Raw genomic sequence first — 25,864 nt, 5'->3', positions numbered from 1 at the left:
TTTAGAATGAAAGAAATCAGCAGTGTTGGATTTTCCACTCATCTCTCCCACAGTCTTTCTTAAAAGCTTCATCCATCCAAGTTAGTAAGGGTGAAATTATTTTTATTTCTTTTCCATGAAGGCAAACTACTCAAAATAAAACTGTTAAACTTTGGCATCTGATCTTCAATCTGATACATACATTTCTAGGCAAGTACCCTTCCTTAATTCCACTGATATACTGTTTTTCCAGTTTTGTGTTCTTAAATTTTCAATTTAGAAAATATTGATCTAAAAAGGGGAATTACTCAAATGCTTTTGCTCAAGTCTGTAACTTTCCTGTAATTCAAAGCATAGCAAATCTTTTTCAGAGATTTGCCCTCAACTACCACAAGGCCGATCAGAGTTTTCATTTGAGATTTTGATATAATGATGCTAGTTATGTTCCAATAAGCACATGAACCAAAAAAATCAAAATACATGACTGATATTCTTCATCAGTAATGTAATAAAAGTGTTGTACTGTATAAAAAATGGATAAGTTTTAATCATTCATTTATTTCACAAGAATTTATGAGTTCATTACTGTGTTTGGGGCACTAGGGTAACCACTGGAAACACAGAGATGAACACTGCACTATCCTTGACTTAAGGAGTTCAAAGGATGGTGATTGGAAACTGATATGCAAATATATAATTTCAGTATAATATAAATAATTGTTATAGTTTATATAAGTTTGCTTTAGGAGTATAGAGGAATCATCTGACTCTACAGAGTCAATAATGGAGGCACTGAAAAGCATAGCTGGTTTTCAGAATTTTTATAATAAAAGATATAAATATGGAAAGGGAGCAAGGAATAATATGTAGTATAATATGACTAGATCAGAATTTTATGAGAGTGGTGCAAATAAAGCCAGAAAGGCAGGGCACTGCTCTCATATGCCCCACTAAGGAGTTTAACCTTTATTTGAGAGGCACTAAGGAGTAACTGAAAGTTTTCACGTTGGGTTAAGAAATGGGTGTATCTGCAGTTTTAAAATGGCAGCATGGAAAATGGTCCGGAGGGATATAAAACTGGAAGTTGAGACCAGTGAAGCTGTTACTGCAAAAGGATTGAAAAGATACAGAATTCCTGATCCAAAAGCATTCTCAGTGTCAGTGATAATGGAGAAAATTGAGTGATTTTGAGACATTTCTAATGTAGAATCAATAGAAATTTATGGCTGAGTGCATGTCTGGGGAGTAAGAAACAAGTTCAGTGATTACAAGGCTTCTGTTTTAAGTTCCTGCATGGCGAGTGGGATCATTAACAAAAATCAGGATGAATGAAAAAGGAGCAGATTTGGGATGGAAAGAGAAAATTCACTTTTGCACTGAACATTCAGGTAACAACTGAAGATGTGGGACTGGATGAGATCATTCAGAGAGAATGCAGCATTAAAAGAGGGCTAAAGATAGATTCCAGAGAAAACTATTCCCCCCAAAAGCTGATATTTAATAGGCAAGGAAGGAGAAAAGAAATAGCTTTTTAACTAGGAAAGTACCACATACACATAAATATCACATGTATAGCTAAAGACTTAGATAAAAAGGTCTGGCATTTGCTCATTTTTACAAATAAAACCACACTTCATTTCAAATTTTCCACATTTTGAAATGGCTGAGGCATTTAACCACTTATGAGTAACATTAGTTGAAATTGGACAATCCTGAAAAAGTCAGAATGTTTAGTTGTCATTACTATAATTCCTACGGTTAAAAAAGGCTATAAGGGCAGACCAATATGATCAAGTATATCAAATACTATCTGAATAATCCATAGCTTTCTTGAAAGAAAAAGCAATAGAGAAGCAGTAACAATTTTCTTCAGCTAAAACCAACATATCCAATTGTAAAACCTCTAGAACACTTTCAAGGAGAAAAAACACACTGCCTGTATTCAAAGAAATCCAGTATTTTAAGTGTGATAACCAGGTATATTCAGTTTTGATATCCAAGAAATCCTAAGAAATGTTAACATGTTGCTTTTGTAGTATTAGCCCAAATTTAAAACACTCGAACAGAAAGATCTATCTAACAGAAGAATAACAGGATAATAACAATAACAAATCATTCTTAATATATTACATGCAAAATTGTTCTTTTAACGTCTAATATCATTCTATAAATAAATACCTAACAGTGTTGAAGAGGTTTATATTATACAGCAGCAGGATAAAAAATGTTTATTGGCAATAATAAGATGGTCTCCAATTATGGAAGAAAATGTTCATCTATTTGGAATTCTACCACTATACCACAAAAATCCAACTCTCTCAGGTTCTGAATTCCAATTCCAAATCTTTTAAGTATAAACTATAGACTGCTTTAAGAGAAAAACCATAACACTTTTCCTAAACATGTATCTGATTCAAAGGTTAACTTAATAAACATCCTCTTTTTTAGTTAAGCAAAAAGATGCTAATGAATTATGCTCTAAGCAAATATTTCTGCCTCTAACAACAGGATATCTATTTTTAGCTGCAGGTTTGGCTTAAAGTGAACAGCTTTTACCCTATGATAAACTGCAGTATATACTGTAGTATATTTTCTCAAAAAACAATTTTAGAAATGTTTAGAAAAAATCATATTTACAAAAATAAAAAGGAAACTATCACAAAAGTACTTGTTCTAACAAATTATTTCCCAAAAAATTATTTCTAAAAATTTTAACAAAGGCTCCAAAACCAAAATGCATATATTTATTTCATCATTAAATTCCTATTTCTCAATGAATTATAGTTAAAAGCAACAAATAAATCAATAAAATTTTGGCAACATCTTATGCAAAATTGAGTATTTTTTATATAACCAAAAAGAAGCTAACAAAAATTAATATTAGAAAGACAAAGCCAATAAAAGGAAAGTTTAATTATCTTCAGGATCAGATACTAAAATAATTCCTCCTTTACCACAGTGGGTCTTTTACTCACTAATTTATAACACAATTAATAACAATGTATTAATGAATATAATGAATACAATAAATCACACCATAAAATAGATTAGAAACTGATTACTGGTATTGACTATTAATAGTGATATTAATTATTCACAGTTGTTAATGGATTTAAAAAGCAAATTACTATAATCCCTAAATGCAAAAGCATCAAGAGAAAATGTAATCCACTGTAGTTCTGGCTTTACAACTGCCCCTCTATAAAACGTTTTTTTGCTTTTATAGTTAAATATTTTTTAAAAATACAAACCTACAGAGTCTCAGAGAGCATACTTACCACTCATGATGAAAATCAACCTTTCCAAAACATACTGCTCAAAACAACAATCCAACAGCAAAGGGAGTTATGCTAATCTCTAGAGGTATAAGAACCGATGGTGTAAACACATACATTAGAGCATGCAGCACACAGAAAATGAAAAGAGCTTTCTTTTGTTTTAAAAAGAGAAGCTCCTAGAAGCAAAGCATAACTGCTCAGTGCGAGATATCACTAGTAAACATCAGATTAATGCCAAAGATGTGTATAACTAGATTTAATTTCTTTCAAGCTAGTTATCCTAGGCTTCTTCATATACCACTAGAACAACTCAAAATGGCAGGGAGAAAATGTTCGAACCAGGATGTATAAGATGTTCTCAATTATATCAGCATGAGTTGTTACCACGGCAACATTAGAGCAGAATTATCGGTTCACTTGTAACCAAGGAGTAGCTTTTCTAAAGCTTTAATCAACCAAGACAAATAAAATGCCTTTTTATTTTAGAGCCACATGATTTAAAAATTACCACGTTTCTTAAATTTAAGCACTTATCTACCATTTTTACATCTTTCAAAGATATTTTAAAAATTGCTGTTTTCTTCAAATACTCACACAATCCCATGTTGAACCTGGCAAGGAACAAACAGCAGAATGATTGCACCTAAACGTCTTTCAATTACACCAGCTCTTACTGCTAGCTGTGGACCTCACTGATATTAAAATGCTGTGTGCTGTTGCTAGTGACTATTGGCGATGAATCTTATTGCCCAGATCGCTGATAGCTTTCATTTTTCATGAGCCAGAAAGCTATACTGCAGCACAAATGTTAACCATTTAAACATTCTGTTATTATGGAGGAGACAAAATATAATACTATATATCTTCATTTATAAAGGAGAATTGTAAAACAACTTATTTATAAACTTCCATTATATTCAGTATCACAAACAGTGTCAGATGCCACTTATGTGATTTTCAAAAGAGGGAAGTACACAAAAAAGTTACTGACAATTATTGTTGAAGTGTAAAATCCCTTACATTAAACAGGATTAAGATGACAGATTGTATAGCAAGGTAGATGGTATGGTGAACAACTGTTCTGATTCCCAGAGACCCAAAATTTGTACCAAAATGGTACAAGGGATCTATAGAATGGTTCCTTGTTAAGTGGAATGTCACCAAGTGAACATGCCATTTTAAAAGTTGCCAGGTGACACAGGACTTCTGGTGAAGAAAGAATGAGTAAGTTAGCAAATCTTCTCTCCAAGAAACAATTATGAAGTTGGACAAAATTATCAAAAACAATGACTTCATGGTTCTGGACATCTAGTAATCACAAACAACAAACTGAGAAGCATTTATTCATGAAAAATTGCTACACTTTGCATGAGAACAGTGGGAGTCTGTGGTATTCTTGCTTGGTGCTGCTCCTGTTCCCCCACAGCTCAGTCAGTGCAGTACTTCTGTCAGGGTGGGGCTCCATGACAACCAGGAGCTTTACTGCCAGAGAGGGCTGACATGATTTGGAGAGGAAGCCAAAAAACCCCATACAAGTGATACCATCTATTAAAAAAAAAAAAGCAAACTGTAGCAAATGAACAGGGCAAGTATCCAGCTTTGCTAACCTGAAGTTGTGGCCGTAGTAGGGGTGAGCAGTAGACTGATGGTCTAGCAAAAAATTTAGTAGAGAAAATGTAAATGAGAGAGGCAGAGAGGGCCTAAATAAGCTCTCCACATACCCCAGCTTGACAAGGAAGCTATTCCGTAGGACCCAAAGGAAAGTTAAAGCTGGTACAGGCTTGAAAACTGCCTGAACATTGAATATGCTTTCCAACCCACAAACAGCTCCATCAGCACAGACTGGCTCAGAATGTTTGAGCACAAACTCTGATTAATCACTGAATAATAACTAAGCTATGCAGGCACAGGGTAATCCTTAACAGAGAAATCAGTAGCCAGACAACATGGTGGATACAGCCCATAGATTAAAGCCATGGAAGTTATTAAAACAAAACAATATAAATAAAAACAATCCTGAGGAAAGAAAAAATAATCAGAATGCAGAGCTGCTACAAAATATTATTTTAAAAAGTCAAATTTCTGACAAAAACATTATATAATCCATAATGAGGAAAAAGGATAGAAAATGTCTCTGAATGGTCCCAGATATAGGATTTAGCAGAAAAGACTATTGGAAATATAGCAAAAGAATAAAAGGAAATTGTATTTAAAGAATTCAAGGAAAATATGATGGCAATGATACAACAAAGAGAATTTCAATATAATGATAGAAAGAGAAACTTTTCAAGATATAAAAATTATAGACTTAAAAAGTACAATAACCCAAACTTTAAAACTCACTACATAAGCCCAATAGCAGATTTGAGGAGGGCAAAAGACTCAGTCAGTGAACTTGAAGATAGATCAATCGAAATCATCCGGTCTGAAGAATACAGAGAACAAAAGATAGGAAAAAAATGAACAGACCCTCAGAAGCCTGTAGGATATCAAGGGTATCAACATACATGTAATAGGAATCCTAGAAGGAGAGGAGAGAGACAAAGGGCAAAGAAAAAATATTTGAAGAAATAATGGTTGAAAATGTCCAATCTGATGAAAAATGTTAACCTGCAATCTAAGTTCAACCAATGCCAAGTATGATAAGTACAAAGAGATTCATACCTAGACACCTCATATTCAAGTTATTCAAAGACAAAGAAAAAATATTGAGAGAAGCAAGAGAAAATGACTAATCATGTACAGGGGAAAAGCAATATGATTAATGATGACTTCTTCATGAAAATAAGAGAGGCCGGAAGGCAGTGGAATAATGTATTCAAAGTGCTAAAAGAAACAAACCTTTTCACAATTCTCTATCCGGGAACACTATCCTCTAAAAACAAAGGTAAAATAAAAACATTCTCAGATAAACAACAACAGAGGATATGTGCTTCAAGCAGAAATACTTAAGGAAGTTGTTCCAGATGAAGACACTGGACAATACTCAAATTGACAGGAAGAAATAAAGAGTATAGATGATAAATATATAAGTAAAAGACTATATAAACACATTTATCTTTCTTTTTAAAATTTCTTTAAAGACCTTAAAATTGTATGAAGCAATCATTGTAACACTGCATTTCTAGGTTTATAAAAACATAAAGGTAACATGTGAAAATGATAACACAAAATTAGAGAAGAAATGGAGCTATATTGCATCAAAGTCGCTATATTTTACTAGAAAAGTAGATTGTGATAAGATAAAATGCATATTTTAACCCCTAAATTAACTATTAAGAAAATGTCTTTTTAAAATGTAATTTAAAAATCAAAGAGGAATTAAAATGGCATCCTACAAATATCTGTTTAACACAAAAGAAGGAAGAGAGGAACAACAATACAAAAACTCTTAAGATATATAGAAAACAAACAGCACAATCGAAGATGTAAAGCCAACCATATCAATAATCACATTAAATGTGAATAAACAGATCACAAGGCAGAAATTATCAGACTGGATTAAAAAAGGTCCAACTATATGCTGTCTACAAGGGCCACACTTTAGATTTTAAGATAAAAATAGGTTGAAGGCAAAGGAGAGAAAAAGTTATACCATGTAACAGTAACCATAATACAGGTGGAATACCTATATCAATATCAGACAAAATAGACTTTAAGACAAGAAATATTAGTAAAGTCAAAAAAAGGAAATTTCATAATGATAAAAGGGCCAATACTTCTGGGAGATTTAACAATTAGAAATGTATATGCAATGAACAAAATAGTCTCCAAAATGCTAAAACAAAAATGACAGAATTGAAGGAAGAACTAAGGACTTCCCTGGTGGCACAGTGGTTAAGAATCCGCCTGCCAATGCAGGGGACATGGTTCGATACCTGGTCTGGGAAGATCCCACATGCCGTGGAGTAACTAAGCCCGCGTACCACAACTACTGAGCCTGTGCTCTAGAGCCTGCATGCCACAACTACCAAAGCCCTAGAGCACCTAGAGCCCGTACTCTGCAACAAGAGAAGCCACTGCAATGAGAAGCCCACACACTGCAACGAAGAGTAGTCCCCACTCGCCACAACTAGAGAAAGCCCACACGCAGCAATTAAGACCCAACACAGCCAAAAATAAATTAATTAATTAAAAAAAATTTTCTTAAAGAAAGAACTAAATAATTCAGAAATTATAGTTGAAAGTTTCAATATTCTTCTCAATAATTCATGGAAAAAAGAAAATCAATAGGTTACAGAAAACTTGAATATAATATCATTAAAATGACATTTATAAAACACAGCATCTAACATCAGCAGAATACACATTCTTTTCAAGTACACATGGAAATTCTCCATATTAATCATATGCTAAGCAATATAACAAATCTCAAATTAATTTGAAAGGATAGAAAATTCATTCAAAAAATGAACTCTTATCATAGGAGAATTAAAGTAGGAATCGACAACAGAGAGAAATTTTGGAAATCCTAATATCTGGATTTAGATCACAAAGAAATCCCAAAGGAAATTAGAAAATATTTTGAACTGAATGGAAAAAACCCCACAAGAAATCAACATTTATGGGATATAGATAAAGCATAGCTTAGAGGGAAATTCAAAACTTTAAACACATGTATTAGAAAAAAAGAAAGGTCTCAAATCAATAATTTAAGTTTCCACCTTAAGAAACTTAGAAAGAAGAGCAAATTAAACCAAAGCCAAAAAGGTCACAGCAGAATTCAATGAAATGGAAGATAAAAACAATAGAGAAAATGAAGACACCAAAAGTCTTACTGATAAACCTTTAGCTAGACTGACCAAAATTAACACAAAATAAAACAGAGAAGACACTAATTACCAAAATCAGGAATGAAAAAATGGTATAACCACTGATGCTAGAGAAATTAAAAGGATTAAAAGAGAATACTATGAACAACTTTACGTAAATGATATAACTTAGATGAAATGGACAAGTTCATAGAAAGACACAAATTACCAAAACTAACTCAAGAAGAAATAAAAAATCTGAAAAGACTTACAAACAAACAAAAATATTAAGCCAGTAATTAAAATTTTTCCCACAAAGAGAAGCTCAGGTCCACATGGCTTCACTGGGGAATTCTATGAAACATTAAAAGATATAATACCAATCTGACACAAACTTTTCTAGAATATAAAGAAGGATGTAATACTTCCCAACTTATTCTATGAGGCCTGATGACAAAACTGACAAAGATCAAAAGGAAATTACAGATCAATATCCATTCCAACACAAAAATATTTATCAAAATATTAGCAAACCTAATTCAGCAGTATATTAAAAGGATTATACACCAGGACCATGTAGGATTTATCCCAGGAAGGCAAGGTTGGTTCAACATTGAAAATTAATTAATGGAATACACCATATTAATAGAATAAAAGACAAAACGACATAAACATCTCAATATATGTAGCAGAAGCATTCTACAAAATCCAGTACCTGTGATAAAACCTCTCAACAAACTGGGACTGGAAGGGAACTTCCTCAAGCTGATAAAGGGTGAGTTTGGGGGTGAGGTGGAGAGGGGGATCCTATAGCTTACATTATATATAATGGTGAAAGATGGAATGCTTTTCCTAAGAATGGGAATAAGGCAAGGATATCTATACTCACCACTTCTTTGCAACTTTTTGTGAAAGGTTCTAGCCAGTGCAATGAGGTAAGAAAAAAGATATTTAAAAAGGCATATTTATATGCCTTTAATAAAAGGCATATAAATTGATAAGAAAGAAATAAAATTGTCTTTTTTGCAGATGACATGATTCTATATGTATAAAATTCTAAGGAATCTATAAAGAAACTACAAGAACTAATAAGTAAGTTTATCAACATCATAGGATATAATATATATATAAACCAATAACATTTTAATATACTAGGAACAAGCAATCCAAAAATGAAATTAAAAGGACAGCTCCATTCACAATGGTATTAACAGAAAAAAAAAAAAACAACTTAGGAATCCATTTTAACAAGATTTACTCACTAAAAAAAAAAAAAAAAAAAAAAACAGAAAACATTGCAGAGAAATTAAAGAACATCAAAATAAATGGAAAGCTATTTCATTTTCATGGACTTCAAGACTCAATATTGTTAATAGAAGAGTCTCCACAAATTAATCTATAGATTCAATGAAATCTCTATGAAAATCCCAGTGGGCTTTTCTTTAGAAACTGACAGGCTGATTCAAATTTATATGGAAATGTAAAGGACCCAGAATAGCCAAAACAATTTTGGAAAGAACAAAGTTCGAGGACCTACACTACTTGATTTCAAAACTTTTTTTAAAGTTACAATAACCAAGACAATGTGGTATTGGCATAGAATAGACATACATTGATCACTGCGACAAAATTGAGAATTCAGAAGTGAACCCCTACAATTATGGTCAATTGATCTTTGACAAAAGGTGCCAAGATGATTAATGGAGAAAGAAAAGTCTTTTCAACAAACAGCGCAGTAAAAATTGGATATTTATATGAGTTAAAAAAAAGAACTCCACTCCATAGCTCACACAAAACAACACAAAAAATTAATTTTTAGATGAAAGCATAGAATAAAAATCTCCATTACCTTGGGTTAGATAAAGATTTCTTAAGATTTGGCACCAAAAGTACAATCCATCAAGGGAAAAAATGATAAACTGGACTTCATTAAAATTACAAACTTTTGCTCTTCAAGGATATCATTTAAGAAGATAATACAAGCCCAATGGGGAGAAAATATTTGCAAATTATTTATTTGGTAAAGAACTTGTGTTCAGAATATATAAAGAACTTTAAAGACTTGACAATAATAAGAAAAAAAACCCTCAATTTAGAAAGTGGGCAACAGATTTGAAAATACATTTTTCCAAAGTAGATACATGAATGGTTTATAAGAACATGAAAATATGCTCAACATCATGAATCATTAGGGAAATGCAAACTGAAACCACAATTAAATACCAATTCACACACACCAGAATGGCTAAAATAAAAAAGACTGATGATACCAAGTATTAACAAGAATGTGAAGAAACTGTAACCCTCCTACATTGTTGATAGGAATATAAAATATTAAGCTATTTAGGAAAACAATTTGGAAATTTCTTAAAAAGATAAACATAAACTTACCATATGACCCAGTTATTCTACCCCTAGACATCAACTCAAGAGAAATGAAAGCATATGTCCACCCAGTCTTGCATGCAGATAGAGCAACATTATCCAAATAAACCAAAAACTGGAAACAATCCTAATGTTCATCAGTTGCTGAATGGATAAACAAAAATGTTACATCCACACAATACAGTACAATTCAGCAATAAAATAGAGCCAACTATTGATATGTTCTATAACGTGGATGAACCTCAAAAACGTTATTGTAAGTTCAAGAAGCCAGCAACAATAGATTATATATATTATATGATTCCATTTTTATAAAATATCCAGAAAAGGAAATCTGTAGGGATAGAAAACAGATCCGTGTTTGTCTGAGGTGGGGACTGATTGCAAAAGAGAACAAAAGAACTGTTGGGGGTGATGAAAATTCTCTAAAACTGAATTGTAGTGATGGCTGCACAACTCTGTATGTTTATTAATAAACACTGAATTGTACACTTATAATGAGTGAGCCTTATGGCATGTAAATTATATTTCTCTTTTTAAAAAAGTTGTCAAGTGCTTCTCTACATAAGTAGAGTCAATCTGAGGCAGATCTTCTTTGCTGTGGGAAGAATCACTTCAGCCGACAACTTAATTATGTAAATTTAAGGCTGGTAGGCATCTATTACCTTGGGGGAATGATCTAACAAAACCCTTTGGAGCTTGGTAAAGGTTGTTCCTCTCAATACCCTATGGTAAAGAGAGCTAACAAATGGGAAGGAGGTAAGTAGATCTGCATTAAAAATAAAACAGGAATTTGAAAAGGAGGGATCAAAACCTAGACCCCATTCTTTCTAAGGTTCAGAATTACAAGAATTTCTTATCAATTTTAGTGATAGTATCTGAGGCCCATGAGTAAGAAGGCACACTAAATAAGCTTTATCGAAGAATAAAGGAGAATCTGGTGATTTAGGCTCATATTAGGGGCTCTGTAGGTCAAATTCAAGTGCCTACAGAGGATAGGCAGGTAAAACAACAGAAGTAGTGAAATAGTGAAGGCTAGAGCAAATGAGATAGTATAAATCCTGGCTAAAGAGAACAGTTATTCAGTGCAAATTCCCATTTGTTCTCATATGGGAATAAGAGGCCACTGAAATCAGTTTTTCAAATGGTTCAAGAATATGAAAGTCCAGGGACTTCCCTGGTGGTGCAGTGGTTAAGAATCTGCCTGCCAATGCAGGAGACATGGGTTCAATCCCTGGTCCGGAAAGATCACAGATGCCACGGAGAAGCTAAGCCTGTGTGCCACAACTACTGAAGCCTGCATACTGCAACTACTGAAGCCTGCACGCCTAGAGCCCATGCTCCACAAGAGAAGCCACTGCAGTGAGAAGCCCATGCACCACAATGAAGAGTAGCCCCCGCTCGCCACAACTAGAGAAAGCCTGTGCACAGCAATGAAGACCCAACAAAACCAAAAAAATAAAAAAAAATAAAATTATTAAAAATAGAATATGAAAGTCCAGATATTAATATGAAAGATCTTGTTTTAAAATCAATATTTTTATTTACATATAAAATAATGGTATCACATTCAATTATTTTAAATTATCATGAGAACTAAATAAAACATATCTGTGATTTACATCTGGGTCACAGACAACCAGTTTGCTATCCCTGGAAAGATGTTCAAGAAAGGAAGGCCAATTTTGGTACAGTGTGGGGATGAGTCAAAAGCACCTTCTCACATTCAACCTGGCATGAAGCCAGGATGACTAAGTAAGTAAGTATAAATTAAGGAAACTAAATCTGTGATATAAGCTTTGAATGAGTATAACACTGGAAAGGGTGGATCATCCTCCCATTAAGAATCAGTGTCTCAATTAAGAATCAGTGTCTCATCAACTATACTCCAATAAAAATTAATGCATATTTATACATATATGTATAAGTATAGATGATTCACTTTGTTATAGAGGAGAAACTAACACACCATTGTAAAGCAATTATACTCCAATAAAGATGTTAAGAAAAACAATAAAAGAAATTTTTTTAAATGAAGGGGTACAGGATTTCTTAATGATTGTTGTAAAATAATAAATAATAAAATTTAAATAAAATATGAAAAAAAAGAATCAGTGTCTCAAAATTAAAAAAAAAAAGAAAAATAGAATCAGTGTCTCCACAAGGAGACATCCTTCCATTAAGAATCCAGTCTCCACAAGTATCAGTGGCACCGCATCAAGAGCAAGGATACATCAAATTCTTTGGGACCAGTTTAAACTGTGAAACTATGTAACACTGGCAAAATCAATAGCAGCTGAAAATGAGATTACTAGCCTCTATACTAATCAAAATACCCATCTCTTTCTTCATCCAACCTTTGGAAAGAAGATTAGCTTCTCTGGAATGAGTAAACTCCCAGAAGTTTAGCAATACTTGAAGGGGACTGGAAGAAGATCCCAAGAAAACTGCCATTTAGAAGTCCTGCTAATTTGAGCAGATGAGTACAGTGATTAATTTGAACATTTCAAAGACAAGACCTAATATGTATCCCTAGTGGGCTACACTTGTTATACAACCATAACCAGACCCCAGAGCTAAAATCAGCCATTGTTTTGGGACTTGCAAGTAATATTCACTCCCTCAGAAAATGCATCATCCTTCCAGTTTCAAATTACTAGCTCTTTTTGGACGACATTTTATTTTCAAAGTTCTCTGACCAGCCTGTTAGTCTTCTGGGTCCTCATAATATGCACTAGGTCTCTGCAACTAACAGAAAACCTCAGACAGAAATCATTGCTATAGGACCCAAAGCCCAGTTTTTCTTACAAACATATAGAAAGATTTCACAGAATGGTGATTAAGAGTGTTGGCTTTGGGGGCTTCCCTGGTGGCGCAGTGGTTGAGAGTCCACCTGCCGATGCAGGGGACGCGGGTTCGTGCCCCGGTCCGGGAAGATCCCACATGCCGCAGAGTGGCTGGGCCCGTGAGCCATGGCCGCTGAGCCTGCGCGTCCCGAGCCTGTGCTCCGCAATGGGAGAGGCCACAACAGTGAGAGGCCCGCGTACCGCAAAAAAAAAAATAAAAAAGAGTGTTGGCTTTGGAGCCAGACTGCCTGGGTTCAAATTTTATCTATTTGTTATGTTACCTTGAGGAAATTACTTTACCTCAATGTGTTTTAGTCTCTTTATCTGAAAGATGTGAATAATAATAGTATCCATCTTATTGGGGTTTTTAAAGGATTACATAAACTAATATATGCAATGTGCTTAGAACAATGCCTGACAGATAGTAAATAAATGTTTCATGTGATAGTGTATATGACAATATTCCACCCAGGAAATGTGGGAGTGAAGTAGTATGAGTCACCACTATATTGCAGAATCAGATTTAGAGGATATACTTTATAATATGACTGAATCTGAATCTCCAACCCAAGCAGATTATAGTATGTTGATTACCAAAGATAATGCTCTATTCAACAACTAAAACAAGTCTCTCAGACCATTTGCTACTAATAATTGACCAATTTTGAAAAGTGGAAAATTTCTGATAAACACTAATAAGAAAGTAAATCATGTTTTGTGCCAGAAAATTATATGAGGGAATTTAAACATGTCTTCTCTGAATATCGAAACAAATTTAACTCCAAGAGAATATATTATGTGTATACCTGGGATACAATTTATTTAATACAAAAGCTTAAAATGGTTATAACAGTTCTCTACATTTGTCCTATAAAATATAAAAATAATGATATGCACAGAGATTTAGCTACAAGAATGTTTATCACAGTGTTTTTTTTATATGATAGCAAAAAATTAAAAACAATCTAGATGGCTAATGACTTTAAATTGTGGTGCATCCTTAAGACAGTACAAAACAGCCATCTTAAAAGATATTGTAGGGCTTCCCTGGTGGCGCAGTGGTTGAGAGTCCGCCTGCTGATGCAGGGGACACGGGTTCATGCCCCAGTCCGGGAAGATCCCACATGCTGCGGAGCGGCTGGGCCTGTGAGCCATGGCTGCTGAGCCTGCGCGTCCGGAGCCTGTGCTCCGCAACGGGAAAGGCCACAACAGTGAGAGGCCCGGCGTACGGCAAAAAAAAAAAAAAAAAAGATATTGTGGAACAAATCTTTACAATAAGGAAAAATGTTATGAAACACTACGGAGAGATCCAAAGTTAAGGGCCAGTGGAAATTTGTGTATCTATGCACAAAATAGACTATATATAGAACAAGGTTAATAGTGATTATCTTTTGGTGGGATTATGTGTGATTTTTACTTTTTTTGTTTGTTCTTTTCTATGGTTTGCAAATTTTCTCCAATGAAGACACAGTATTTAGTAATCAGATTAAAATGTTATTAGGGAAAAAGGGCTTCTCAAACTTTAATGTGCATATCAATCAGCTGGGTAATCTTGTTAAAATGCAGATTCTGACTCAGGAGGTCTAGATGGGGCCTGAAAGTCTTCCTTTTTAACAGGCTCCCAGATGATGCTAATGCTACTAGACTGGGACCACACTTGAGCAAGACACTATCAAGAGTATATACTCAATCTTCCTTCTCTAACTATGTAGTATGGCTATTCTTGTAAAACACAAGCAAGTACAAGCTTCTCATTATTACACTTGATATAGTACTTGGCACTGTTAAACACTCCATGGAAACATTTTCTAATTTCAAATCATTTAATATCCCGGTTTCTTAGTTTTACTAGAAAGGCTGCTGATTACTCAGATTCTTATAAACAATCATGATAAAAATGTACAGGTAACACTGAAAAGTTCAGTGCCTCTGAAATGTGATATTTATTTACCAGGGTCAGATCAGCATTTCACTGTTTTTGGTTATGGCCACAGGCCTTTAAAATAAATTGCAAAGATCATAATAGAAAAAATTGAGAGAAAGCTTGTTAGTGTAAGACTGTAGTGATATTTAATGTTAATCTAACAAACAACTCAACCTGTATTGAGAACTATGCTGGCAATACCAAAATAAATTGACAAATTCTATGCCTTCAAGGAGTTCAAAGTCAAATAGGGGAGAGAGGTAACTTGAGGACTAATGTAATACAATTTTAATACTATAAAATAAAACGCAATAGAAGTGAGTATGATATGAGAACACAGGAAGAGATCATGAATTCTAAAAAGGATAAAGAACAGAGGAACAGAAGAATGCTTTGGTGATTTTGTTACAAAGATAATATGTGAGCAGAGTCTTAAAGTATGAGCAAATCTCACCATTGGCAGTAGTAGGAACAGGAAATTCCAGGTAGAAGAAACATCATAAATAACCACTGTTGTTATAAAGGGATTCCATTGTCTTGACTCTTCATTACCATGTTCACATAGTGACCAAAAGTGTTGGCTCTCATCACTAATTATTAAGAGAAATGCAAATCAAAACCACAATGAGATATCAACTCATACCAGACAAAATGGGTATCATCAAAAAATCTACAAATAACAAATGTTGGAGAGGATGTGGAGAAAAGGAAAGTCTCATAAACTGTTGATGGGAAAGTAATTTGGTTCAGCCACTATGGAGAACAGTATGGCAGTTCCTCTAAAAACTAAAAATTGAACTACCATATGATCCAGCAATTCCACTCCTGGGTATATATCCAGAAAAAGTGAAAACAATAATTCGAAAAGATACATGCACCCCAACATTTATAGAAGCACTATTTACAATAACCAAGACATGGAAGCAACCCAAATGTCCATCAACAGACAACTGGGTTAAGAAGATGTGGTGTGTGTGTATATATATATATATACACACAATAAAATAATACTCAGCCATAAAAAAGAATAAAATACTGCAATTTGCAGCAACATGGACGGACCTAGAGAATATTATGCTTAGAGAAAGACAAGTCTGACTCAGACAGAAACAGAAACAGACTCATAGACACAGAAAACAAACTGGTGGTTACCAAAGGGGAGAGGGAAGGGGTGGAGGACAAATTAGGAATATGGGATTAACATATACTGGGTTGGCCAAAAAGTTCATTCTGGTTTTTTTGTAAGAGCTTATGGAAAAACCCGAACAAACTTTTTGGCCAACCCAATACAGACTACTATATATAAAGTAGATAAGCCACAAGGATTTAAAGTATAGCACAGGGAATTATATCCATTATCTTGAAATAAGCTTATAATGGAATAGAATCTGCAAAAATATTGAATCACTATGCTGTACACCTGAAATTAACACAAAAATATTGTAAATCAACTACCCTTCAATTAAAAAAAAGGTCCTGAAGAAAAATGCTAATTCTAAATAAGTGTCCAGCTCCAACAGAAGATGTATAGTAGCTAAATACATTTCCCTATAGTAGAATAAGCAAGTTAACTTTTCCTGTATTATGCTAGTTAAAATTCTTTAGGCTCTCCATTGTATACTCTTGACTCCTTTGTCATAGATTAGGTGACCATAGGTGTGTGGGTTTATCTCTGCACTTTCTATCTTATTCCACTGATCTATATTTCTGTTTTTGTGCCAGTACCATACTGTTTTGATGACCATAACTTTGTAGTATAGTCTGACGTCAGGGAGGCTGATTCCTCCAGCTCCGTTTTTCTTTCTTAAGATTGCTTTGGCTATTCGTGGTCTTTTGTGTTTCCATTCCAATTGTAAAGGTTTTGTTCTAATTCTGTGAAAAATGCCATTGGTAATTTGATAAGGATTGCATTGAACCTGCAGATTGTTTTGGGTAGTATAGTCATTTTCACAATATTGATTTTTAAAGTGGATATATGTATAACTGATTCACTTTGCTGTACACTTGAAACTAACACAACATTGTAAATCAACTATACTCCAATAAATTTTTTTTAAGAAAAGATAAGCGCTTCCCTGGTGGCGCAGTGGTTGAGAGTCCACCTGCTGATGCAGGGGACACGAGTTCGTGCCCCGGTCCGGGAAGATACCACATGCCGCAGAGCGGCTGGGCCCATGAGCCATGGCCGCTGAGCCTGCGCGTCCAGAGCCTGTGCTCCACAACGGGAGAGGCCACAACAGTGAGAGGCCTGCGTACCGAAAAAAAAAAAAAGAAAAGAAAAGAGAATGTAGGCGGTCTTTTAGCTTAGAAGTTACAATGATACAGATTTAGTGGACTAAGAAATAAGCATGGGAGTGTACTGCCTTAAAGACTGTATGAGTTTTGGAAAGGTAAAACTAACTAGATAAAGTGGTTTATTACAACCACTTTAGCTCTGATTCTACCTAAAAAAATCCATATTAAAAACTGTTCATTTGTTCAATATAGTATTTCAATCTAAGCTTCACTGATATGGATTTGTATCTGCCACAGAAATAGCCTGTCAATTCATGGGAAAGGAGAATAGGTAAAGCATTTGATGGTGTTTGTCTATTCAGTCCTTAAAATATTGTAATTAGACAATAAATTTATAAAGTCCAAGATTTAAAATGTGCAAAACTTCCATTAAGTTCAGCACTATATAACTCAACACACCATTTATGATCAAAGAAAGATTTAAAAGCGAACCAAAATAAATTGGCTAGAAAGAGGACTCAATGAATGTCAATACTCCCATTCATTCTGAGTCAGAATAAAAAGAATTCCTTTATGTTTTTGTTGTGAACTTCAAGTACTTATATGTGCATGGAATCAGCTGTTAAATATTTATGTTATCAAACAGGAATTCCTATTACTTAATTTAGTAGTAAAAGATAAAACATTTAAGGCACCTGGAAACCACTGTGTGGCCTTTATTTTGTATTTCTTCCTATATTTAATGTCACTGGAGAATAAAGAAACTTGGATTAAAATTCTTACATTCATACATGCCTAGATTGGTAATTAATCTTTACTCAGTAGTTCACAAACCTTATTTTTATAAAATTACATGTAGTTTCTGTGCTTAGCTGATTTCTTAAATCACACTTTTGGAACAAGCATACTCAGAGAGCTTATCATCAGGAGATGTTACATTCCTTCTCCTTGTCAAACAAGTCATGCAAGTAAACTGCTTTAAGTAGCTTTGAAGAATGTGGTTTGTACGAAAACTTCATACTGTCAAAATTCTTTCCATAACTCACACTATAAATGAATAAAAATCTGTGTTTTCATCACGAAAATAAACCTTGGAATTTTGATACAAAAGGATTCCTCTGTTTCTGTTGTATCCATATTTTCTCCTCTATATCAACACATTCCATAATAAGAAACTAGAACACCACGCTTACCATTCTCATCACTACATATAAAAAATTATTGTGTCTATTTCTATATTTGAGGATATGAAAGAGAAAGTGAAAGAATGCTTGATTCATGAACATTTAGTTACTCTTTAAGCATTTCTTATATCATACCTATCATTTGAACGGCTACAAGGTTTGCACCTAATTTCACTGTGCACTGTGATTCTATTTATTTTATTTTGTGGCATCACCATAAAGAAAAATGTTAACAGCATTTTATCAGTCTGTTTTTTCCAAAAGAAATCATAGCTCATGATATTATCTTCAATTGCTAGATTTTAAAATGTGTCTCAGAAAATGTTACAAGCCCCACACATTTAAAAATGGTGAGAGTATAATTCAAACATAACTTTTAAATATTAAAAGCCCATGATATTCATCCATTTGAGATACATTTACTAAACACCCACTATTTGTAGAAACAGGGATTAGTGTACTAATTCAGTACTGTCCTCATTCCTCACTGAATGTTTAATTAAAAGTCCTTGAAATGCATAAAAATGATTTCCAAAAGGGCTTAGGAGACTGCAATTTAACAGAATAGGGCAAGTAAAATGAATAAAAAACTTTTGTTTCATGGTAAATTTTAATAATATACTATTATTTCAATACTCAACAGTTCATTACCTTGAAGGTATTTGAGATTCCTCATCCATCAACTTGCTATATAGTAAGGATTAATTATAAATAATCAAAACCTATAAAGTAAAAAAAAAATTGTACAAATATATGTTCTTTACTTTCTCCCTAAAATAGCTTGAGGAAGGTAAAAAATTCTAATGCAATAAAAAAAAAATTCAAATAAACTTCTGCGGAACTATGAAGGTACTATATAAACAAAAGAGTCAATTTTGTAAGCCATTCTTGGTTTTTTGTTGCTTTTCTTTTAGCTGAGTTTTCTTCCTTAACTGCTATGGAGTATGTAAACAGAAAGAGGCAAAACAGTGCTATTTGGTGATCAGACACACTAAAAAGTACCAAGAGTAATTATATTGTTCCTTTAATTAGAATAACAAAAATACCTTGGGGAGGGTCCAAGGTGAGATGTGGAATGAGGGCACTGGTATTGTTTATATGTGAAATGTAGCCTTTAAAAAGTGCATGTCACAAAAAATCATTACGTATCACCATTTCAGCAAAGCAGTTAAGTCCAAACATTTTACCATGCCTGGAAAGAATGTGATGTATGCATAAACAAGTTTCCCCCCCCATATGAAAGATTCTGATATTTATAATGTTATAAATATAAGATTTCACATAGAATAATCATACTATGCTTTCATATTATAAATCCTGCTTGTTAAACTCAAGTAACTTTCACACATGCATTTAAAAATAAAATATGGCAAACATAACAAAAATTTAATTATAAATTCAAGAGTCCTTTTGCCCCTTTTGAATATTAAGGCTTATAAATCCAAGATATTTTTTAAAATAAAATGATTATTTTTCTTAAATGTAGGCCTTTCACTTAAGAACAAAAAAAATTTTTTTTAATTAAAAGAAAACATACACTAGAAATGATGTAAGAATTTTGTAGAAAATTTTCCCACTGATATTCAACTTAACTAATCGCATTTAAAACAAAACGATGAGCTATGTGATCCAGCTCAACTTATAATCAAGTTTTTGTAATTTTTTTTCAACTTTACCTTGCAAAATATCCTTGGGCAAATCATAAAAAGACACCCCCCACACACACACAGTTCTGTGCTTCATTCTAAAACTCCAATTAGCATTTTAGTTTCTAGTTACAGTGTATCATAAAAAAAAAAAAAAAAAAACTTACTTGATCTGTCCCATAAGGCAGTATGTTCAGAGAAATGAAGGCTGTCATTTTCCAGAGTTGTTTTCTGATCATGTGCAGTACCTTTGGAGTGTCTATGAAATAATCGGCTAGCAAAACCTTCCAATTTCTGAAGAGCAGTTGTACCTGTATACTGATTACAGGGTAGTTCTCTATAAGCTGCCATTCATGTGTATTTACACTTAATTTAAAGTAACTGAAAATATTTCCAGAAGGAGCTCAACAACTTCTTACACAGAAGCCAAGAGCTATGCATGTATCAAACTTCCTGTTTGCAGTGTATTCAAACCACTACTGCTGCTCTGTTTCCTGTTAATATAAAACAGCACATTACTGAGCCTTTCTTAGCACAACTGTTCATCTCAACTAGAGATGAAGATTTTAAAGACTTGCAATATCATCCTAAAAGGCTATGTTTAAGAGTGTTTTAATATTAATATACACGTTAATGAGAACATTAAACATAAAGCTTTACATATGGATAGTAGGCTGAAAAAAATTTTTTAAAAAGGAAAAGTAGTTAAACGTGTATTACAACCCTATACAAACAACTGAAGGCCAAACCACTCTCCAAATATAATATGTTGAAAAGGTTGTGTTTTATCCAGGAAATCAGCTAATACAGATTAGTATAGATTTTATGAATCCTTATAAATAGTTAACTTTTCACTGAAAGCTGGTATGGGATATCACAAAACACCTGCAAAACAAATTTTAACACATAAATTTTAACGAAAAAAATCTGAACTAGCACTTAAAAAAACTCAATGTTGCTAACTCACTGACTAAAGTCTAATATAAAACTATATTTAGTGTGTCAGTATTGCTTACCAAACATAACCTGCTGACAAGTGCGTATCAGCAGTACATTTTCAAACATTCTAAAATTTGAAAAAATTATATAAGATTTAAAATTATATAAAATCAGCCATAGCAAGAAATTTCAATTGAGAGGGAAAAAAATCCTTCTAGTTGACTGAGACATGTTAATTTTTAAACTTAACACTGAGGACTACTGCTTACCTATCCCTGATTTAGGGGTCTCACTTAGAAACAGCTCCTTTGGTTAAAAGTAAACTGTCCATTTGCATGAAAAAAGTAACCTGTGACATTTAACAATGATTCTGAGTACTTGCCTTCTGATACTTATTAAAGGATGAGAAATTTGTGTGGTTTTCTCTTTGGAAGCTTTAAATAAAGGAAAGAAAGAAGGAAGAAAAAAAAGGAAGGAAGGGAGGGAGGGAAGAAGGAAGGAGGGAAAGAAGGAAGGAAGGATATTTTTTAAAATCTATCTAAAAAAAGTCTTCATCAAGATTTTGTGCCTACTGTTTAACAAACAGAATAGAGACAATAATGACAAATAGAATAAATAGGAATAATAATGTAATCAAATTAGGACACAACACACACACACACAGAGGAAACATTGACTAATGAATTTTGCCAAATAACAGCTCATTTGTGTACATTTTATTTTGTATAATAAAATTAGATCAATCTAAACAAACAGGTAACAGTATCTACAACACCAAACTTCTTAAATTGTAGCTTTCTGATAAATATGTGTGTATATAATAATAATTTCTTTATTAACATCTGACTTAATACAAAACAGACCCTGAACAGGTGTCTGCAGACTTCAATAAACATCTACAGAGGATGAACTGTCTCTGAATGGGCATAAGTGCATAAAATTCCTGAATTCTTTGACTTGCTCTCTTGGTATAAATTCTATTCATCCTCAAGGCTCACCAAAAATGTCACATTTTCACTGAAGTTTCCCACATACTTTCTAGAAAAATAAACTGCTCTCTCCACTGTTTCCAATGATCTTATAATTTTGTTAAAATTTGCTATTTATAAATTTATGTCTCAAACTGTGAATTACTTGAATTCATAAATGCAGTGCATGTGCTAGTTACATACTCAACAAATATATGAAGTATTCAGTTTTAATAAATTAAAGATCTAAGTAGAATCAAACACTTGAAAATATTTTAATTATATTTATGATAGGATCATATTTGTAAATTATCCAATGACCACCTAGTTGTTCATATATAAAGACAACAGCAATAGAAGTAATGTCACTTAACTTCTTTTTCTCTACGTTCAGTCAGTTACTAAATTTATTCATTCTTTGAGTTTCATTTTTATTAGTGAAAATGTGGATTTCTAAAATAACTTGTTTTCTCTGCTTCCAGTCACTCCTTTCAATCACTCATCTCTGACATATTAACCTCCCCAAAATACTACACTCATGGCATTCCCTTGCCAAAAGTGCAAGCTAATTCTAACATTTCAGCCCCACGATATTTGTTTTTAACACGTCTAGCCAGACTTATATCCAATGTTGCTTAAGTTTCATACAGATATTCCAGATTTCTAATTAGAAACGAAGATTAATTTATTTAAAGCAATGTATAAGCTTTGTAACAAAATTACTATATCAAGAAGAAGAAAGTAATCTTCACTAGATGAAGAGCTAGAAAATACTACATTTAAAATTTATTCATTTTTCTTCAATAAAACTCTTTATCCGTTACAAAGTCCTTAGAAAAAGTAGACTCTTTAGTCCTTAGAGCAATATTTCTATATATGGTATTGTGACCAGCAAACTGTTGCTATCAAAGTACTTAGGCAATTTGATTTTTATTAAAAAGAACTCTACTGGCATCTACTGCTAGAAAGAAACAATTACAGCTTTAACTAAAACTGAATTCTTTCATAATTCAAATTGTTAATAAGTATATTGCTTGCTATCCTTCCTGATGGTATTTTCAGAACTTGAATTTGTACTGATATCTAGCCATATACCCAAAAATTTCCTGTAATAACATATCTTATATCCTATTAATAGTTTAAATAGTGTATGGTAATAAAACTAGAGAGTAATCAACTTTGAAGTTATCAAGTCCTTATTTTTCATTCTGCATTAATTTTAGAAATTATAATAATTTTCAGAGTTGAAACTCCTTTGATTGCCATAAGGTATCACAAAATATTAGTTTATTTCTTATGTTTAATAATAGTAATGATACCTTACATTTACAAACCATTTTACAACACATAAAATGGTTTCCATTGATTCATCAGATCTTTACAAATGAAGTAAGCAGGACAGGTATTATTATCCTTATTTTCAGATGAGAAAACAAACATAAATATTAAGTGACTTGTGCAAAGTAACCTATGTCTTCTGTCTCCTAAATCAAGGCTCCTTTGTACTGACAATAATGATTACCAAAAGTAAAGACTTTTTCAAACAACGGTGGGGAAGTAGGGATAAAAGGATGGTAGGAGGTGGGAATGGTTCTTGGACACACTGTCCAGAGTCTGAGATTCTGCTATGAGAATGTTTTCATTCAGATGGTCACCTTATAGCCATGCAATTTCATTGTCCACATTTATGTTAACAATCACCTTGGGGCCAAGTAGAAGTATGTACTTTAGAGTTTGAAGGTTAAAGAAAAAAACATGGAAGCATATTTTATATGTAAATAATGCATTTGTTCCATGTGGAGGGCAAATGATATGACCATGACCCCTGCTATTCAAATAAAGCGTTTACAGTAGTAGTTTTGCCTTTCCCAAAATGGATTCATACATTTTATAAATGGATTCACCTATTTAAGACTGGCTTCTTTCATTTAGCACAGCATAACTAACTGAGCTTCATCCATGTTGTGTGTTTTAAGAGCTTACTAATTTTTTATTGAATAGTATTCCATGGTACTATTCAATAGTATTCCATTGTCAAAAATCAGTTAACCATATCTATGTGGGTCTACTCTGGATTTTCAATGTTGAAAATTTTGGAATTTTGAAATGTTGCAAAATGAAAATTTTCAATGTTGAAAACTGATCTACCTATGTGTCGATTCTTTTTCATCAATAGCGTACTGTGTTGGTTACTGTGGCTTTTTAGTAAGTCTTAAATCTGACTGTATAAATCTTTCAACATTTTTTTTTCTGAATTGTTTTGGCTATTAGAAGTTTCTTAGCTTTTCCATATAAATTTTAAAAGTCTGTCTATTTCTACAAAACTAATCTTGCTAGGATTTGAGATTATGTTTATTGAGAGAAATCATAACTATACTGAGTCTTTCAATCCATGATCATATTATGTATTTCATTTTTTGATTCATTTTCAATCATCTTTGATTTCTTTCATCAGTGTTTTAGCTTTCAGCATACAGATCCTATACATATTTTGTTAGACTTATACTTAAGCATTTATTATTTTTAAATTGGAGCTATTGTAAATGGTGCTTTAAAAGATATTTACAATTACTCATTGCCAGTATATAGAAATATGACTTATTTTTATATGCTAACCTTGTATACTGCAACCTTGCTAAACTCACTTATTATATTTAGGAATCTTTTTCTTTTTGTAGATTTCTTGGGATTTTCTATGCAGAAAATCATGTCATTTTCAAACAGATAGTTTGGCTAGGACTTCCAGTAGTACATTAAACAAGTGGTAAAAGTGAAGATCCTCGCCTTATTCCCAATCTTAGGAAGAAATGGTTCACTTTCTCATCATTGTCAGCTGTAGAAATTTTTTGTAGATGCCTCTTATTGAGATAAAGAAGTTTCCTTGTATTCCTAGTTAGTTCAGTGTTTTCATATATTACAGGGATGTTGAATTTTATTGAATACTTTTTCAGTATCTGTTGATATGATCATATGGTTTTACTTCTTTAGTCTGCTAATATGGTGTATGACACTTACCAATTAATTCTCAAACATTAAACCAGCCTTGAATTCCCAGGATAAACACCTCTTGCTCTTGGTGTACTAATCTTTTTATATGTGGCTGGATTCACTTTATGAATATTTTATTGAAGATTTATATAAGTTTACAAGATACACTGTTGTGAACTTATTTTTATGTACTGTCTTTGCACGATTTTGATATCAGGTTAAAAATGGCTGCATAAAATAAGTAGGGAAGTATTCTGTCTTTTATTTTCTGGAAGAGACTGTAGGGAACTGGTATCACCTTTTCCTGAAATTTTTGATAATATTTGTCAGGAAAACTATTTGGGCCAGTAGTTCGTTTTTGGAAGGCCACAAATACTAATTCAATTTCTTCAATAGATATACTATTCAGTTATCTATATCAGCTTCAATGAATATTGGTAGTTTTTGTCTTTCAAGAAATGATCTATTTCAACTAAGTTGTCAAATTCACGTGCATAAAGTTGTTTCTAAAATCCCCTTATTAGCCTTTAAATGTCTGTGGCATCTGTAGTTATATCCCTTCCTTCATTCCTGATATTGGTAATTTGCCTTCTCTTTTTTGGTCAGTCTGGTGAAAGGATTCTAATTTTTTATCTTTTTTAAAGAACCACCTTTTGTTTTCATTGATTTTCTCTATCATTTTTGCCATTTTCAGTTTCATAAATTCCTGTTCTTATCTTTTCCCCTTCCCTCTACTTTCTT

General features: G+C 32.9%; 1 protein-coding gene across 6 annotated transcripts in view; it reads right to left on the bottom strand.

Annotated features, from left to right (window-relative positions):
• Positions 1 to 25,864, bottom strand: part of PRKACB (protein kinase cAMP-activated catalytic subunit beta) — a 141,789-nt gene that overhangs the window by 59,572 nt on the left and 56,353 nt on the right. Inside the window, exons 1-2 of one of the 6 annotated variants that reach the window (XM_079924902.1) lie at positions 20,396 to 20,424; positions 15,618 to 15,753 (exon numbers count right to left, since the gene is read on the bottom strand). The exons of 1 other annotated variant lie outside the window; for it this stretch is intronic. Coding sequence is in view for 3 of the 5 variants with exons in the window: in XM_079924898.1 (XP_079781024.1) it covers positions 20,396 to 20,579 (184 nt within the window). In the remaining 2 variants the exon portion in view is untranslated. Of the gene's footprint in view, positions 1 to 3,851; positions 5,302 to 15,617; positions 15,754 to 19,233; positions 19,254 to 20,395; positions 20,793 to 25,864 lie in introns of those variants that run through there. 4 more of the 6 variants (XM_079924901.1, XM_079924898.1, XM_079924904.1 and 1 more) reach the window with 4 other exon arrangements.

The sequence above is a fragment of the Stenella coeruleoalba genome, assembly GCF_951394435.1.
Source record: "Stenella coeruleoalba genome assembly, chromosome: 1".
NCBI classification, from domain to species: Eukaryota; Metazoa; Chordata; class Mammalia; order Artiodactyla; family Delphinidae; genus Stenella; species Stenella coeruleoalba.
This window is presented reverse-complemented; position numbering and strand designations above follow the sequence as displayed.